The sequence below is a fragment of the Cydia fagiglandana genome, chromosome 13 (assembly GCF_963556715.1).
Source record: "Cydia fagiglandana chromosome 13, ilCydFagi1.1, whole genome shotgun sequence".
Classification (NCBI taxonomy): domain Eukaryota; kingdom Metazoa; phylum Arthropoda; class Insecta; order Lepidoptera; family Tortricidae; genus Cydia; species Cydia fagiglandana.
Genome location: NC_085944.1, coordinates 7,971,181 through 7,990,559, shown reverse-complemented (window position 1 = coordinate 7,990,559; position 19,379 = coordinate 7,971,181). Strand labels below are relative to the sequence as shown.

The 19,379-nt window shown below is 37.4% G+C and overlaps 1 protein-coding gene across 2 annotated transcripts in view; it reads right to left on the bottom strand.

Moving 5' to 3' along the window:
* LOC134670197 (kazrin) overlaps nt 1-19,379 on the bottom strand; it is a 144,175-nt gene that overhangs the window by 31,042 nt on the left and 93,754 nt on the right. For both annotated transcript variants that reach the window (XM_063527902.1, XM_063527901.1), the window contains 5 exons: nt 16,719-16,983; nt 15,403-15,654; nt 10,735-10,856; nt 9,937-10,102; nt 2,440-2,567 (listed from right to left, as the gene is read on the bottom strand). In XM_063527902.1, the coding sequence (XP_063383972.1) occupies nt 2,440-2,567; nt 9,937-10,102; nt 10,735-10,856; nt 15,403-15,654; nt 16,719-16,983 (933 nt within the window). The remainder of the gene's footprint in view (nt 1-2,439; nt 2,568-9,936; nt 10,103-10,734; nt 10,857-15,402; nt 15,655-16,718; nt 16,984-19,379) is intronic.

Below are 19,379 nucleotides of genomic sequence, written 5' to 3'. Positions count from 1 at the left end.
AAAAGGGGGGGTGAAAGAGTCGGCTCCCCAGGTCCAATCTATGCTATATTCCTTCCTAGTCTTAGCAACTAAGGCAAATTATATATCATTTTCGTATAAATTAGGGACGAGGAATTCATTTTTGAAATAATTATTATGCCTTTCCATACAAAAAAAATGATTTTTGTACAAAACATGAAAATGTTATGTCATTTTTTGTGACAATTTTGGATGTTACAATCACAGTGTGGCGATTTGCACTAAATAAAAAATTGTACAATGTAGCCCATGTATTCTTTATTCTGGAAAATATCAGTTCATAGTAGGCATTCATACATTTTTTTGTAAAAAAAAAAAAATTTATAGCGCGTGGCGGTAACGATTTCCATACAAATGGAACTATGCCCAAAGTCAAAGATTAAAAATGTTTACTAAAACACTGAATTTGACATTTTAAAAGTTTAAATATTATGTTTTAATTATTTTTCCATGCGTTTTTGCCCTTTTTTGGTACAAATTTGATGTTTTTATTTTTCTCCATAAAAACTTTCTCCCCCCCTATTTCCCCCCTTAAGGGTAGATATTTTTAAATTTGTTTTTATAACTAACTTATTCCTTTTGTAATTAATCGATGTTCAAACGTTCAGGTTAAAATGTTCGGTAGTTTAGGATCTACATGTGTTTGAGCTAAAGACATTTTATTTCATAATATCCCATACATTATAATATCTAACAAAACTCTGCTTACTTCCAGACATCATACAATCTAAACCCCTGAAGATATAAAGCTGAAATTTTCAACATCAATTAAATGCGACAGGTTTAAGTTTAAAATAAAATAAAATTTTATAAAATCAACGCTTAAGGGGGGGAAATGGGGGGGAAAAAGTTTGTGTGGAAGAAAAATAAAAACAACAAATTTGTACCAAAAAAGGGCAAAAACGCATGGAAAAATTATTAAAACATTATATTTAAACTTTTAAAATGTCAAATTCAGTGTTTTAGTAAACATTTTTAATCTTTGATTTTGGGCATAGTTCCATTTGTATGGAAATTGTTACCGCCACGCGCTATAAATTATTTTTTTATTACAAAATAATGTATGAATGCCTACTATAAAGTGATATTTTCCAGAATAAAGAATACATGGGCTACATCGTCCAATTTTTTATTAAGTGCAAATCGCCACACTGTGATTGTAACATCCAAAATTGTCACAAAAAATGACATAACATTTTCATGTTTTGTACAAAAATCATTTTTTTTTGTATGGAAAGGCATAATAATTATTTCAGAAATGAATTCCTCGTCCCTAATTTATACGAAAATGATATATAACTTGCCCTAGTTGCTAAGACTAGGAAGGAATATACCATAGATTGGACCTGGGGAGCCGACCCTTTCCCCCCCCCCCCTTCTTGGGGGGTCTGCATGGTACGATCTCCTGGCTACCGGGCCAGATCAACCTTTGTTTGACCTAAGGAACAATCGTGCCAAGCGGCATCGCCTGAGACTAAAGTGCATGCACTTCCATACATTTGTGTTCCTTACTGACCCTACTATTATGCCCACTTAAATTCAACTTGTTATTGAATAACCGAGGTTGGCATGGGCGATCTATGAAGCCTCCAGCACAAACAAGTTTTTTTGCCGTTCCTTTGCTTATCTTTATACCTACCCGTGTGGTGTGTTCCTATTTTAAATCTTATTATATTATAAATAAAATAATTAAAATAAATAATGTTAATAAATAAATAATTTAAATAAAATATATAAAGTAATAAAAAAAAAAAAAACTTCCGGTCCTGTAATAATAAAATTATAGGTCGTCCGTTTAAAACGAATCCTCAGCCCGCAAGTAGCTTCCGAGCCTCGACAATAATGTACTAAAAATGTAGCAAACCAATAAGCAACGGATAATAAAGGTTACCATAACTGAATGAAAACCTGTTGAAAACCCTTAACAATGTTAGGGTTACCGTTTCAATAAGCTTACCATTACAATCAGGTAACCGTATGATAGGGTTACCGAATGATAAGGTAACCGAAACGATTGGGTTACCGAATTGATAGGATTAAGCGTAAAGAGGGGTTTTCCGGTCCTTGAATATCAGGTTATTCGCAAATTGAAATTTGGTATTATACTGCAAAATAAATTTAAGTAAGTAGGTATTTTAATAATACCTACCACTTAGGGCATACTGAAAATTCCTGGAACTGGCCACTTAGAAAAAATAAGTCGTCTCATATATCAGAATCCAGAAACTTTCAGTATGGCCCATGTATAAAATTAAAACGCTATTTTTACATAAAACCTGACCGTTTCATAAGATAGGGTTACATAAGTTACCTTAAGTATGTGCTGTTAAATAGTATAAATATTTTAAGTACATTTTCATGTAATGAAATAACCTGTTTATTACCAGGTTTCATGTAAAAGTATGTATGAATAGCGTTTACCTGCTCATAATTTCTGATGAAGTCCCGCAGTTCTTTCTCTTTGTCCTCCAGGGTAGCGTACAGTTGCTTCATTTGGTTGAGCAAGTCAAACTTTTCCGCTTTCAACCTTTTTTTGTCCGCTTTCAGTGCTGTAAAAGAAAAGTTATATTTACTCCGTTTTTGAAAAATACAGTAGAAACAACTCTGCATTTCATAAACCTTTCTACGGTTTCATGGTCGCATTTTATCACTTGTCACGTTCTAACAAGTATGTAAGTGCGAAAGTGACCGGCATAGTGACAGGTGATAGTGAAATATATCCATCCAATCCTACAAGAAATTGGTAAAACTAGTACGTTTTGAACCCGCTCCGAGGAGCATTGCAGCTATGAATATGTTTGGAGTAACAGAGGAAAGGCGTGATACAGATCAAAGAGGGTTAATTGTGGAGATTTCTGCCCCGTTGCCATCTACTATGAACAGAATAAACGCAGTGTCACTCTTTGAGCGCGTCCGCCTGCATGCGGCTTGTGTGCTTGGTCGTTCGGATTTCTAGACATTCCCTCGGTTCGGACAAAATATGTACATATCAAACGTTTCAACGCGAGAATAGAAGTGATCCAAAGAAGTCTTATATTTTTATATGCTTTGTAAGACCGTTTCTCAGCGCTGTGACGACAGAAAATATTGGTGCAATCCTCTATTTGATGTTACTTTGAAAGGGATTCGTGCGCAATTTCCCTCGTATTTATTCGAACTGTTCCGTTTAGTTTGCCATAGAGCGTGCCATTTTCAAATGTATTTCTATTGTAAGATGACTTGGAATAACTTAAGAATTAGATTAATTTCGATTTCTAAACTAGAAGAATTTCATATTTTTGACATCTCTCTCAACAGACCTTATTAAATTTTGTAAGGTAGAAGTACTAGTGCTCGACGCTGCACTAGTATTCGACATGGGCACTTTATGTCAAAGTAATATAGGTTAAATTTGAACGGCGAAGATTTTTCTGGATTCAAATTTACTCCTTGTCACTTTGACATACAGTGCCCATGTCGAATACTAGTGCAGCGTCGAGCACTAGTACTTCTACCTTACCTATGGGGTGTGAGTTTTGATTTTGTAAATTATCTAAAGTGCTTTAAGTTTATTACATTTTCTGAATCCAGAATTCCCGTTTATGTTTGTGTGCCGGTATGCATATTTAAAATTTAAATGTAGTCGAAAATAACCCTTAGGCAGCGCATTGGCTCAAACGATTAGCGCACTTTATTGGCTCAGTTGAGCCTAAGCGGCCTTTGATCGGCGTTCCATTGGGCGTACCTGGCAGAGCAGGCGTGCATTTGCGATCCCTGTGTTTACCCTTATATACAAATACGTTAGTCTGCTAAGTAGCTACCTGATACGGATTATATACGTACATAATTAAGATGAGAGCAGAGGATTGTTAACACAGGCAGATTACGTACGTAACAACTGAGTTTCAACGCGTTAATAAAATAAATAAATAAATATTGGGGACATCTTACACAGATCAACCTAGCCCCAAACTAAGCAAAGCTTGTACTATGGGTGCTAGGCGACGATATATATACTTATATAGATAAATACATACTTATGTACATAGAAAACACCCATGACTCAGGAACAAATATTAGTGTCCATCACACAAATAAATGCCCTTACTGGGATTCGAACCCAGGACCATCGGCTTAGCAGGGTCACTACCCACCAGACCAGACCGGTCGGTAATGTAACGAGTATTCATTTTTCAAGTACAAATACTTTGTGTAAAATATCCTTTGTGACTAGCTTCAATAAGTAACAAAAAGAATTCATTACGTATAAAAGAGTTGGTTTACCAAAGCCAAATTTGTTCTCTTTGAAGCACAATTCTTAGTACATTTATTTCTCTAAGAAGGGAATATTATGGGCAAGAAAAGTAGGTCGCGATTGTGATGGCGCCGAGTTTGATTTTCGTCAGTGTAATGTCTTTAGTGGGATGTCAGTGGGAGTTACCGCGGAGCACACATAACGTGGGGACGTGACCGGCCTGTCAATGCAGCACACTCTATGTTTCCAGGTCACTTACTCGCTAGATGGAGCTTATAAAACTACTCGCAGTCAACACACGTACACACTCCCATACTAGTTTTGTAGCTATAAGAGCCTGACACTGCGTACAGCATCAATAGCCTACAGGTGAGGCTTGTTATTCCCAAAGAGAGAAAATGCTTTCGAATTTCGGTCTGTATCAACATCAAGTGGCGTTAATTAAGTATCATGGATAAACAAGTATATACCTACTGAAATGGGAAACAAATCATTTACTCGTACATGTAGGTACATAACTAAAGCGAGCTGCAAAATCGCATAGACTTATTAATGAATTCATTTATTCATAAAGTTTCCATACAATTGTGCAGCTACTACAAGAGCAACTAAGATGTTTCAGTGCGAGTATTTCTATATTCTTCAATAAGCAGAGTCTATAGAGAGTAGTCTGTGTCTAAGCTACTTCGCGAATTACTATGTAGTTTATCAAACGACTCGCCCGCTTTAGGTGCGTCATGAGCGGTACTCTACAAATTGTCTGCTTAGGTACTCTGATCGCTTTAGTTTACTTTGGAGGAGATATGGAGGCCAATTCAAACATGCATTTTATCTACATGTTATTCGCGCGTGTATTTCGCTCGTATCGTACTTGTTCGTATACATGTACCGGTGGCGCGAGCGAGATGCACTGCGAACGATAGCAAAATTACTTTATTTTGTTCTAAAAATGTATGTTCGAATTGGGCCTCATGGATGAAATGAACAGTTGGTCAAACCAATTTGTCAGTCAGTAAGAACCAGGAAAACTATACTCATCCTTTTCTTTTGGGTGCTAGTACTAGTGTAAGACGTATGATTCTCTCTGTCTATGATTGAAATGAGACAGTCCTTTTACAAACTATATCAACGTGGGTCAAATGGAACATCCGCGTCAACCATTTTGCAATACTCCTCTCGTATAAAACAAAATACATTTTAATGGCGTTATTTTAATCCATTAAGGCGCGGTGTGTAGTAAAATGCGCTTTTTTGTAACCATATTTACAGACTTTTACAAGGATTTTAAGCATGATTTTCTAGTATGTATAACTTTAGTCCTTGAACTACGTTATTGCTTGTCAGGAACACAACGGCTCATTATTTTCTCGATAGAATCTTCAGTTGAAAACATGCTTAAAGCTGTCTTTTGATCCATATTTTAGAAGTACTACGACGAAAATGGATATGAAACTTACCTCATTCGATAGCTTTTAAGTAAATCTTCGTTATTACTGGTCCTTTTATCGATACGTTAATCTTTTCATTCATAATTTTATGAATTCAACTTTTGCCTACTAAATTACACCCTACGCGGCAATACCTTGCGCCCATTCCCCGCGCCAGTACGCCCGTGGCCACTGCCAGCGTCGGACCTATGCTAGTTTACTGGACGTTTCATAAAATGGGTAACCACTGTATAAATATGCAAATATGTTATACACACAATGTTTTTCAACATACTTACGAAGAAAAGCAAAATAATTCTTAATTATTGTGACATATCAGACATTCGCCCGTCATATTGTCAATTTATAACAAGTTGGGAAGCAAAGGCATACACCCATCTAACCAATCCGGAATTCAGTCACGATTGATAAATTGTGTAAACATATTTTATTAAAGGCTATTAAATTAATAAAAGTGAATCATTTTTAAACATATGTGTACGGGATTCAAATACCTATGTGGAGTGTTTAGTGTATGGTGGTAACCATTTCACCGCTTTTAGTTTCCGAGTTACCTACATGCGTTTTAAGGGAAGTGGTCGAAAAATGCCTAAAACGGTTTCGTGTTTAATATTAGGTAAGGTAGAAGTACTAGTGCTCGACGCTGCACTAGTTTTTGACAAGGTATAGTGTGTAGCTTTCAAATAGAGCTCGATGGCTAATCCTATTGTCTATTGTTAAGTAAAACCGCTCGTGCCACGTGCCACAACCACCTGCATAAAAAATACGTACTTCGGTTACTGAGTGCCGGCGAGTCGAACGCTACAGAACCAGTTTAAAATGTGTCATCGAGATGCGTAACAAAGGCGCGTTATCGGAGAGCGCACCTACACTGGTTTTTTGAGCGTTGGCCTAGCCCGCGCTCAGGTGCCAAATAAAATAATTAAGACCCTTTTTTGCAGGTAAGTAGCACGTGCGGTTTTACTTAGGGGCTATTCATAAATTACGTCATTTCAAATTGGGAGGGGGGGGGGGGGTCTGGACATCGGATGACGGTAGCATGAAGTAGGAGGAAATGGGGTCATTTGGAGCATGATTTTTGGATGATTATAAGGGGGGGGGGGGTCTAAAATCGTCAAAAATCGATGACGTAATTTATGGACAGCCCCTTAACAATAGACAATAGGATTAGCCGTTGAGCTCTATTTGAAAGCTACACACTATAATTTATGTCAAAGTAATATAGGTTAAATTTGAACGGCGACGATCTTTCTGTAGTCAAATTTAGTTCTTGTCACTTTGACATAAAGTGCCCGTGTCGAATACTAGTGCAGCGTTGAGCACTAGTACTTCTACCTTATTTCCGCCAAGTCCGTACCGTGCGATATGGGAAATTTATTCCAAAAAATACTGTTTTTATATACCACACTGGTGGCAAGCAAGCATACTACCCACATTCACCATAGGCTATGGACGCCTGCAGCTACGGGGATGTGACACATCATGCCAAATGTGGATTGATTTTATATAAAATAAAAGTCCTAATATATAAAATAAGCTTTCATATGTAATAGTTACTGATTTTTAAAAAGCGCTTTTCAATTAAAAGACATGTCAAGATCGGTTACCTTCTTTCAAGTACTTTCTAATGCTAAAATAAACGAACTACAGTATTCTTCCTTATTTTCAAACCTACTTGCCCGAAATTGACTTCTAGAATTAGACCAAGTCTGCGACGATTTTGATTGCACACGCAGTGCAAGTGTTAATCATAATTTCATAAAGGTTTGTCGTTCAAAATAACACTTGCACTGCGTGTGCAATCAAAATCCTTGCAGAATTTTCTTGGTCTAACTCTATTATATTTTTAAGGTAAGTAAGTACCAATTTCTGTCTCATAATAATTGGGTATAATTTAATTAGGTTCTTAGTTTGTCGGGGTATACTCTCATATTGTATATAATTTTATTAAATACTCATTAAAATACGAATTTGTTAATAAACCTTATTCGATATTAATTGCCGGAAAAAATCCCGGAACTGACAAATCAGAATATTCAGAATACCGATGGCGCCAGAATAAGGATGTAGACGTGCTGCGCGGGAATGGTGCGGCGGGGCGCGCGGGGCGCCCGCCCGCCTGTTCTACCACTCGTCTGCTTCACCCCCTCGGAAACGTAAAACTCAACTATAAGAGCGCCTTAAATCTGAAATGATTTTGCATACGACTCTTTACAAATAATGAAGTACGAATCTTCATGAATAATGAAGTTTATTGTGTTGCAGGCCGCATGAGTAAATATGTATAAAAGTACCTGCGAGAATTTCGGACTGTAAATTAAAAATATTCATTGTCATTTTCATTTAATCCATATGTAAAGCGTATGCAAGTGCAAGTGCAAGTGCATACTCACTTTTGCAGCTAGGTGCCTAGGTGTAGGTACCATTGTACGAATGTATTTACAACATTTACAAGTGTTAAATAAATAGTACCAATATAACAAGTTACTACCCATTTACCACGAATAAACTTGATTGGAGGTACTTACAAAAAATAAAGAAACAATGTTGTACAAGACAACTTAGTAAATTTAATTACGGCTCTACTTGGTAACTTTTCGGGCCCTAGAAAAGTAGAAGTAACTTTCTCCTTGCAAGAGTTGCAAGGTGGGTAATAAATTGTAGTCATATGCGCAGCCGGAATTACCTAGGCCCGCTTCAGTTCGTTATTAATGTAGGCTCATTATGCTTGTGATATTAAATTACTTTCAAAATGTATATGAGAACGGGAAGTTTTTACATTTTCCACATCAGCCACTTATGTACTTCTTACATACTTGCTCCAACTAACTTTATTGCAAAGATTAGACTTACACAAGCATCATACGGCAGAATATAATGCAAGTGAGAAAATCGCAAGGTATGTAGGAACCGAATGTTAGTTATAAAAAGTTTATATATCTACACAATAAGGTCTCCTTTGTATATCTTTGTATATCTATTGTAATCCTTGTACATATATCTATTGTTGTGACTAATTATTATAAGTGAAATTAACTGTATTTGCATGCATGCAACTGTGCTTATTTATAGCAAATAAAATTTGATTGATTGATTGATTGATTGAGGGTTTCCGCGTTCGAGATTTTCACTAGATGGCACCACCGTGACGAGAGGTCTTTTTGACAGCTGCTGTCAAAATCAACCAATAAAAAAAGATGGTTAAACATGATTGGTGGATTATGACAGCTAGATCTCTCGCCACGGTCATCTAGTGAAAAACTCGATCGCGGAAGCCCTCATTAGAAAGCAATATTTTTCGTTTTTTTTTACCGGTTTTATTGCAATTGTAAAATTTCATACTTTTTCGAGCGTTTTCGTGCTGAATTTTCATTACCATGATCGAGAATTATTCAATACAATTTATTATGTTTCCTTTAAAGTTTTCAGGTAAAAGGATAATTTAACGCAACACTAAATATCGAATGGTTCGCAGTCCGGTAGTTAGGGCATGTGTTACAAACTTACAAACAAATTCACGGACGCTTAGGCCGCAAACATTGTCACGCGCTATTAGCTCGCAGGTCGCGTCGCCTCACTACCTCGTTTACGCCAATCACAACTTCAATTGTACTCCTACCGTAGAACATTAAAGGCCATTTTCCTATTAACTCTGCCTTTGTTCCTGGCACCCGAACAAATTACGGGCGAAATTCGTTTACCACTCGATTAGCGCGATCGTACAACAAATATTTCTAAAGGTCAGATTCATTTCATTTGATGAGAACAATCATTAATATGCCTTTGTGCAAAATAAAAGCAATTAATTGGGTAAAATAATATAATAAAAAAAAACAATTAGGTCAACCAAGGCAAAACAAATTCACAAAGAATAATAAATTCGTCAACGCCGTGCTCTTTGTTACCTAACTTCCTAGTCTAAAATTTATAATGTCGATTTGATATTTGTCGATCTATGAACTCTAGATAAAAACGGCCGTTTTAACTTTGGACGCATAAATTGACGAATCCAGCAACATAAAAACTAGTTTGATGTATTCAAAAGGTACCGTAAAACGGGGTGAGTAGGTTTCGCGGGGAGAGTTGGGTTATGAATGGGGTGAGAAGGTTTGAGAGGGGGGTGAGAAGGGATTTTAAGGCTACTGCTACAAACCTCCTACCTATATCCTTAATAGGTATTAAAAATATTTAGACCAATTTCGTTCGCATGCCATCAATGTCGTCATCATTACTTACACGTGACAGCCTCTCTAGCAAGCAGTAACTCCTTCTCAAGAACCTGAGGGTCGAGTGGTGCAGCATCTGCCTCGCCCTCTGCCTTCGTCCTCTCTAATAACGCTGTCCCGGCCTCGCCTCTCTCTGCTGCCGTTACCAGCAACCGACGGACCCGCGTTAGTTCAGCCTGTTTACAGAGAAAAATTGACCAAGAATTATATTTGAGAAGATAACTGCTGTGAAATTTGATGAATACAACAGTTTTGGGTTACCAACAAAGACGAGATCTATAAATTAATTTATTTATAAAGCATACTAGAATAGGACACATACTTATTTTATTACAATAGAAGATCGGGGTTTGGAAAATTTAGTGCAATAGTTAGTGTAAAATGTTTTATTTTGAATCAAACTCGATTCTTTACGTTGACATAAGTTTTTAGTAGTTATCTATACTTAAAATGTGGTTTTAGTCACTCTTCTATATAAAGGGTTTGAAAACGATAGAAATATTCAAATTGACCTTTAAAATTCTTTAAAAATTCTGTAGCTAGCTACCTACTATCCCTTACAATTGCATTTCACATGCATTACGAAGGTCTCTGCGGACCTACATACCGCCAAAGAATGTATCGCAATAACGTCTACGTAAAGAATGTTCCCAAGCGTATCATATTCTCTACTGCAAACAAATTTTGACGTAACGACCCCGTTACCAACAAACTTCAAAGGAAAGTGAGCTTTAGCAATTTCCGGGTAAAGTTCGTTATGCAATGAGTGGGATTTAAGGTAAAAGTCACGTAATGTAAAATTGTCCACCTGCAAGCGTTCATTCTCGAGCCTCAGCCTCCTGGCCAGCTGCGCGGCCGTGAGCATCCCCGGGGAGGCCGGGACCTCTTCCTGCCGCGAACGGTCCGATCGCCCGCCGGGGGAAGCCGCCTCTGTTTAACAAACACGTTTTTGTAAACATAGACTACCTCACATTGGCTCCAAGCTATTACGTTGACGTACTTGTGATCTGATCACTACACAAAGAAGTAAAAAATACAATCACTTCTTATAATATAATTAAGTCACATATAATTAAGATACAAAATTTATCAAAGGTTTGTAAGATGTTGCTAAGTTTTATGGATAAGGGACAAGGGTGTAATATTATATGCAACTGAAACAAGAGGACGTGGTGAGCGCAAGTAACGCACGATAAGCGATCTGTGAATTTTTACCATCATTTTACGCCCTCCAAATAATAATTTACTTGGAACACCTTTTTGTAAAGGTGTTACAACTTGGAGCTCTTTAAAGGACTTTGATTCTTCGTCAAAAGTTTACATCTTCAGTCTTTTCCCGTAATTTGTTTTCCCAAGTTTGAGCTCGTTATAAACCTACACCCTGTTTTGATGAGTAAAGTATCACAAGTTGGGGAAAAAGCAAATTAAACTCCGCAATCATAACTTTATTTATAGTTCCTTAGTTTAAAACGTCCAGTTTTCTAAAATCAACAAAATTTGATTGACTCCTCAAAACTCAAATATATAAACAGAACTAAGTATAGGTAGCATACAGATTCAAACAAGTTATTTTACTTTGAAACCTACGGATGTTACGGTTTATACGGATACAAGATTATATCTATAATCGCGTACAACTCCATTGTCGTTAAAAGCTGGTTGAAAGTTTAACCACAGTTTATTTACACATGAGGATTATACGACACCCACCATTAGCCGGCATATGAAAGCTTTAGTTTAAGTGTGGCGTGCCGCCGCAGTCATACAAATGGAATAGGTTATGGCGACGTAAACATAGTAATAACGTGAAAGTTTCCCCAGTCACGAAACCCGCAGCTCGGGCCGGTCCAGACAAATCGATTACCTACGTACGTACGTAACACGCATCAACCCAACGCTAGTGTTGTTAAGACTTTAGTTATTTAGTCTTCTCAATGTCCACACTAAGCTTGAGTTTTGAACTTACCTTTGCTATTATTTCAATAAATAAAAATAAAAAAAATATATAGGTGGACATGTTACACAGATCAACCTAGCCCCAAACTAAGCTAAGCTTGTAGTATGGGTGCTAGGCGACGATATACATACTTATATAGATAAATACATACTTATATACATAGAAAACACCCATGACTCAGGAACAAATAATTAGTGTTCATCAGCATCACACAAATAAATGCCTTTACTGGGATTCGAACCCAGGACCATCGGCTTCGCAGGCAGGGTCACTACCCACTAGGCCAGACCGGTCGTCATTTCAATGAAGAATTTATTAAATTTACATTACAAGATAATTTCCCACCGCAATAAAATAAAATAATACACACTAGTCCTTCAGGGTTACCCTTCAAAAATACTCTTAATATGATACGATTTCTCAGTGCCAAAAGTCATTTTCTTCAAACAGAAACGTCGTTTCACTCTATCAGATCGTTTCCATAACAAAACCAGATAAAATTAATAACCTGTTATATTAATACAATCACAATGCGCCTCCTATACATGACTGAAACACTGATTTACATACTTACACATTCACGCTTTACACATTATTAGATTATTACTCACGAAAAAGGGCTTAAGTAATATTAAAACTTAATAATACGCGACATGACTAAAAATATTCTGAAATCTTAAGTTGTATAACTGAGTAGAATCGTACAGTCAACTGTAAAAATATGGGTGTAGCCAACTTATTCAAAAATATGTCCCATAGTTCTTAATTCGCTGACATAGGAGCTATGGGACATATTTTTGAGATGATTTGTGCACCCATATTTTTACTGACTGTTCAAAAGACTCGTAGAGTCAAGTTCCCAGTCCCACCAACACTATCTGCCGCAGGTGTTCGCGACGCCTACTTCATTGTAGCTTCTCGCAATGAAAGAGACATATTGACTTCGCCCGGCAATATCTTCCCGCTTCGGGTAATTATTCTCACTCAGACAGATCCTTTAATTTCCCGACACAAATGAGAGATAACACGGAAGGGAGATAGGAAGGAAAGAAACTTATAGAAAAGATAGAATCAGTCGGCTGAATATTCCTTGGGGAAAAAATTAAGGGATTGTGACAAATTATCTTAGAGCAAATGAGCTGCGGAGCTCTTAAGCTCATATTATCGCGGCCCAAAGCCGGCTCCGTTTAGGGCGAAGGTAGATAAATCGCGCGGCGCCTTCCAATTTCGCGTTGATCCCATAATTCTATCTAGTCGGATAAATCTCGTATATGATTTCGCAGATCCTTTAAGAAAACAATTAAGTATCTATACGATAATATACCTCTGGTAAGGCCGGTCACATAAGGAAAATATTTAATTGGATAAGTATGTCGAGTGACCCTCTAACAGTCCTAATGCTTTTAAATTCTCCAATAACTGCGACAAAATTGGCATTTGAACGACCCTACGGATCTACATACAAATACCTAATGAATCTTGTTAAGTATTATAACATGGTAGCTCGTTCCTTATTAAATATGTTACTACTTAATCACAGAAGCAAATTTGATTGGTGTTGTTTTAAAACTAAATGCTTTTTTTTTCTTACATTCAAAGAAAACTTTTTTGATAACAATCCATTGAAATAAAAAATGTGACTTACGAAGAAGTATTTTCTTTATAGGTCACAAAAAACATACCTTGTAATCGATGTATCGAATAAACTACCATTGTCATTGTTGATCGTATTCTAGACGCACTCTGCATAAGTACTGTCAGAACAGAACCATTTATCAAAAACCAACCTCAAATTTAAATTTAACACTTAAACAACTTGTTAAAGAGCAACGCCGAAACTTTTCCGCCCAAACACATAATGAGAGCGTGCTTAAGCTTTAATTTTAATTAAAGATCGCGGGAGGAATTAAATGACAAATTACTTACAAGGTGGAGGAAAAGTTTCATTCTTTCAAAGTTGTCGGTTGTGCAGTTAGACGGCAAATGGGCTTATTCCCCTGGGGTACAGGCTCATTACGGGCCCGAGGGGTGCCGGTGACGAGTCGTATGGATGCTTACACAGCGAGCTACTTACTTGCTCATCTCCCAGTATTATTATGCTTTCTTGTCACGAGTTTATTAAGAATTGACGACGTATACGTATCAACTTCGTGGCAAAATACAAACGAATTATAACAATTTCGTTTTGTCTGGAATCTTATCGCCTTTATTACTAATACACTACTACTACTAATTATACTAATTATTAATTGTACTAATTATTTATTTATTAAATTTTAATATACTAAAAGTCTTTCTTTCCAATTTTTTTGCGTTTTCAATTTAAATAACTAAGTTCGTTCACTAACAACAAGCTCGGAGGCTATACACCTACCTACTATGTAAACAGCTCAACGATCTTACGTTCAGTTTGCACGAGATACACTTCATACCTACACTTAAAATAGTTATTTACGATACAAGTGCGGAAAAGAGGAAAAGAGAAAATGCGGATTACCTATTTGCACGTGTATCGTACAACTTTTACAGTACATTATGGCCCTTTAAACTTTTGACATAGGTACGCACGAAAAGTGCTATTTTACGCACTAGTGCGGGAAAATAGGACCGTATGTACTGTAAAAAACCTTTTAATGAATATTACCTAACTTAACGGGTTAGCACTGATACTCGTAGCACGTTATTGATTCGCGGATTAGCAAAATTATTGTTTTACCGATAAAGCATGATCACTTTTACCAGGATTCCTAAGTCAAAGAAGAAGAAAATTTCAACATATAGGGTGAGTTTTGCCTGACAGTAGATAAACGGAGATTTATTGAACCGTATCTGTTTTGATGAGTTTCTTTGAAAAGACGTTCCAACAGACTATTAAAATCCACGGCTAACAACGAGGAATTACCAACAGTTTCCCAACTAGCTCCTTCGTCGGCAACGCAAACAGCAGACTTCTAGTTGCCAACTATTATCCCCTGGACTAAGAGATTAAAGACAAACAAAACACGAAATTGTTGTATCTTGCGGTAAGTCTTTAAATCATTTCTTTCTTACTAATAATATCCGATATTATTCTATATTTTGTCTTCTGAACGTGGTAAGAAAAATATAATTATTTAGGATGGGTAAACAATTGACTGACTGGTAGAGAATGCTTTTGGCATTAAGTCCGCCTTTTGTACGATAAGTTTTCTTTTGTGCAATAAAGTTTAAATAAATAAACAATAGTTAAATTTAACTAACAAAGTTGGACCCATTTATTTTTCGTTATATATTATGGTTCGTTGGGAACCTATATAAACTTTTAACATTAAAGTAGTCACATTCGTCTGCCTCCTTTTCAAATTGACGAGTATTCGCTACGTCGACACTTCGACAGTCTAATACTTAAATACTTACTCTCTACCTTCATAAAAAGCACTATTTGTGTGTGATCTTGTGTAAGTTGGAAGTATACGCCTAGATCAAATACTGCTGTGTTTCTACCAACTAGATTTTAGATTAACCAACTTAAGAACATACCTCCTTCAAGAGTAGCAGTAATATCAGCTCTAGGTTCTGGCCCATCACTACTCCTCCCCGGCGAGGTCGCGTCGGGTAAAGGGACCTCTTCTTCAGAACTGTCCGCCGGATCCAGAACATTCCGTTCGCTCGCATTGCTGTTTCCTTCAATACCAATTTCGGCGTATGTCCCGCTGTCACTCCCGTTCTGCGTCGACCATTTGATTGGCGATTCAAGTTTACCATTCGCTTGATTCTCTTTATTGTCATCATCTAAAAGAAAAACACAAACACATTATTACTATCAAAGACATATGTAACTTCGTATAAGATGAATAAAGTCTAAGGAAAAAATGTGCTTCGGAAATCAAGAAAAAGTCATTCTCGGATAGATGGCGCACACTGCTTTAGCCTATGCTCGGCTAGATGGCGTGACGACACCGTTTCATATTTAACAATTTTAACACATGGATATCAGTGAATGAACATGGATCAAAATGATATAAAAATAATAAAATCAGTTATCCATATACATGCATTTTTTGATAAATTTATACGTTTTCGTTTTGAGTTTTAGTCGTGTGTCGATAGATGGCAGTAAATTTACTGTGACTACAAAACTTACTATGACAGGACCCCTCTATACTATCTATTCTTTTTGTTACTATTAAATGGAATGTCTGGTGTCATCTTTAACAATGCATGAGGTGCAGCGGAATGGAAAAATAATGACTTAAAATAAAAACAAAAGACAGCAGACAAATGTACATCGCCTTGCCAGCGACTGTGAGGATTATTTTCTTTGGTCGAGTGTATGAGGCCAGTTTGTTGTTTTGTTTCAGGCAGCACATCAGTAAAAAACGTTCTATAGTCGCACGAATAAAATGCTGCAGCCCACGCAGTGGAAGTGTTATTTATATGTCATAATTTCATAGAAGTTTGACGTTTAAAATGACACTTGCACTGCGTGGGCTATCAAAATCGCTGCAGACTTTTTACGATCTAACTCTATAAGGCAAACGGTACATACATACTCGTACATGCGCTGATTGCGCTGTTAAATAATCTGAATGGCCGAGGAAAATATTTACGTTTTGAACAGAATGTAAACGAACCAAAATAAGTATGTATTTTAATATAAACTTGAAGGTAGTTTTAATTATATCATCCTTTCCATTTTGGATAGAAAAACACTACCATTTGTTCAGAGTCACTTTGTTACCATCTACAAACCTATTACGATGTTTGTATTCGTTCAGGAGGGGCTAGAGACACATCAGAGCTGGCGGAAGAGACGAAAGGACCTAATTAATTCATACTGTGATATAACGACTTACCTATAAAAGGATTATCTTTTCCATTTCTAATGGAAAGCCTAGCTCCTCTGTTGAGTGTGGCCTCCTTATCACCATTTAGTGAGCCATTCCGTGGTTTGTCTAAGGTGCCCATGAGCAGTCTTCGCTCGGGGGGAGCCGGGGGCACGTCGGCGCTGAACACGGAGCTGGCAGGCGTGATGAGGGGGTCGGCGGGCTCGGGCTCCGCGTCCGCCTCCACGCGGGCGCCGACGGACACCTGCTCGTCCACCATCTTGCGGAGTTTCGCCTGCGGGAATTTCAATAAAATTATAGACCGACCGCTTAAATGAGTCCTCGCCGGCGCCGTACGAATGCTGCCCGCACCTTCCCCGCCACCCTTAACATTTGGTAACATTCCATTTCTAACCGCAGCTGCAATACTGTTCATTTTTCTATGGAAATTGACAATGACAGCGACGCGTTCAGTACCGGTAGTGCAGCTGCGGTTAGAAATTGAATGTTACCTACGTCCTACCCCGTCGCCCCCGTACCGCGCAGACGAGAACTCATTTAAGCGATCGGTCTATAGTAAAAAATTCGGATGATAGAAGCTGGGACTTCAAGATGACATGTTTGCAATGGAACGTGTTGCTGTTTTTGCTATTTTTTTTGCATAGAAGCATACTAAGCTTAACGTCTATGGCATTATTCATACACGTTTGTCAAAGCTAAAACCTGTTGATAATCATTTTTCCTTATCCGTCATTTTGAAATTAGTGTTTGTTAGAAAGAGACAAAATTTAACACAGGTGTTAAGTATATATTGGGGGCTTTTCTATATTTATTTCGTTCAACGCATGAAATTAGTTTCGGCACAGATTATATAATAGGTTTCGGTGACAACATCGCTACATTCAAGCTACCTATTACTGCCTGTCACCTATTGATTCTGGAGCAATAGATTTAAAAAAAACGGAACGCTTAGATTCAGCTTAGGTATAAATATGCTGATATAACTAGAACTACCTTATATCAACAACAGCAACAATATTCCATAAAAGGCTAGCATGTAAATACATAATTTGGCAGCTCCCTATTCATAGCATTAATGAATTATTAGATGGTTTAATGAAAGCGACTTCGCTTTGTGGACTCAATATACCCGCCGTACATTTCTCGGGGCCGAACGATACCTTATCTCCGTCTATTAATCTAAGCAATGAATGCCTTCTATTTAGTTAATTCACCTGCTGCCGTTTGATGTAATGGCCGCTTTGGCCCGTTTAATGGCTACGTTTTATGAATGTGTAAGTGACGCTTCCTGGAGATTTCCTGGTTAATTTGTTGCTGATAAATAACTATTATATACTACTGTAATAAGACTTATATTTTTTGTAAAGATTTGAGGTGTTTTTTACATTCAGTTTTATTAAAATTAAAGACACGGTTTTTTATTGATGACACGGTCGCTTGAGCTTATTGGTTATCAAGGGCGTAACATAATTATATCAATAACACATCAAGTAGAGATTTTAGAATGCAAATAGGTACCACTCTCGTACAGTCACGTGTCAAAATATGGTACGAGTATACATATTTTTACACTTGCTGTACAGTCGCCATCAGATATATCGGAGCGACCAAGGTGTTCACAATATCTGAACAAGGGCTCTAAGGCCTAGACAATAGAGGCGTGTTCAGACATTTGTGAGCACCTTGGCCGCTCCGATATATCTGATGGCGACTGTACAAGTGCGCATCTCGTAGAGACAGAGACTTCCGCTACGGCGTAGCGCGTAGCATATTTATGTCGTCAGCAGAATTAAATTCAACTTCGTGTCATGGAAACCAATTCTGTTTTAACATTTCGATACACTTGTTTTGATACGACATTATGTCATTAGGCATCTCACGTGCACCAATAAGTGCGAGCAAGATGCCTAAAGCCAGTAAAGCCTCATTTGAATGGTTCTAAAATTTGCATGCGATTTTCGTTACATTGCGGTATTTGGATTTCATATTAAGAAATTATTATACCAGCTTGAATCAAGTTTATCTTTATTATTTTAGTAATAAATTGTCTGTTTGTCCGTATTTTTGAAGTGAAAACTTCTTTAGCCGCGCTGTGCACTTTTTGAGGTGGGGAAAAAATGTTAAACTCGAGACAGCGTAAGGCGTAAGGCGTAACCCTCTCTTTCTCCCCCGCGCGGCGAAAATGTATGCCTGAGCCTGCTGTTTCGTTTACGCGGCGCAGGGCGCTTGCGTGACGTCACGTGTGACGGACAATGTCATTGTGTTTTTCTTTTTTGATTTAAATGCCATTTAGTGAGTTTCCCTCAAATTGGTATTAATATAACTGTAGTACTCACAGTGATGTGCTTAGGGGTTTCAAGTAATGCGACGAAATAACGCTAGATGGCTTTAACCTCAATTATACATAGTGCTGCAGACATTTAGCACTAGATGGCGCTGTTATTAATATTTTGAGTTACAATGTCGTCGAGTTTTCACTTCTGCCGGCACTGTTTGTTGTTGTTTTTTTTTAATACGATGATTTTTTTTCGAAGACAAAATCTAATAATTTATGTTATGATCAAGCCTGAATCAAGTTTATATACCTCAAGAAGCTATACACTATAGCTACGCTATCGATTCGTCTAAAAACTTACGGTATGCCCCAGGTGGCTGTCAATCGTCCGTCAC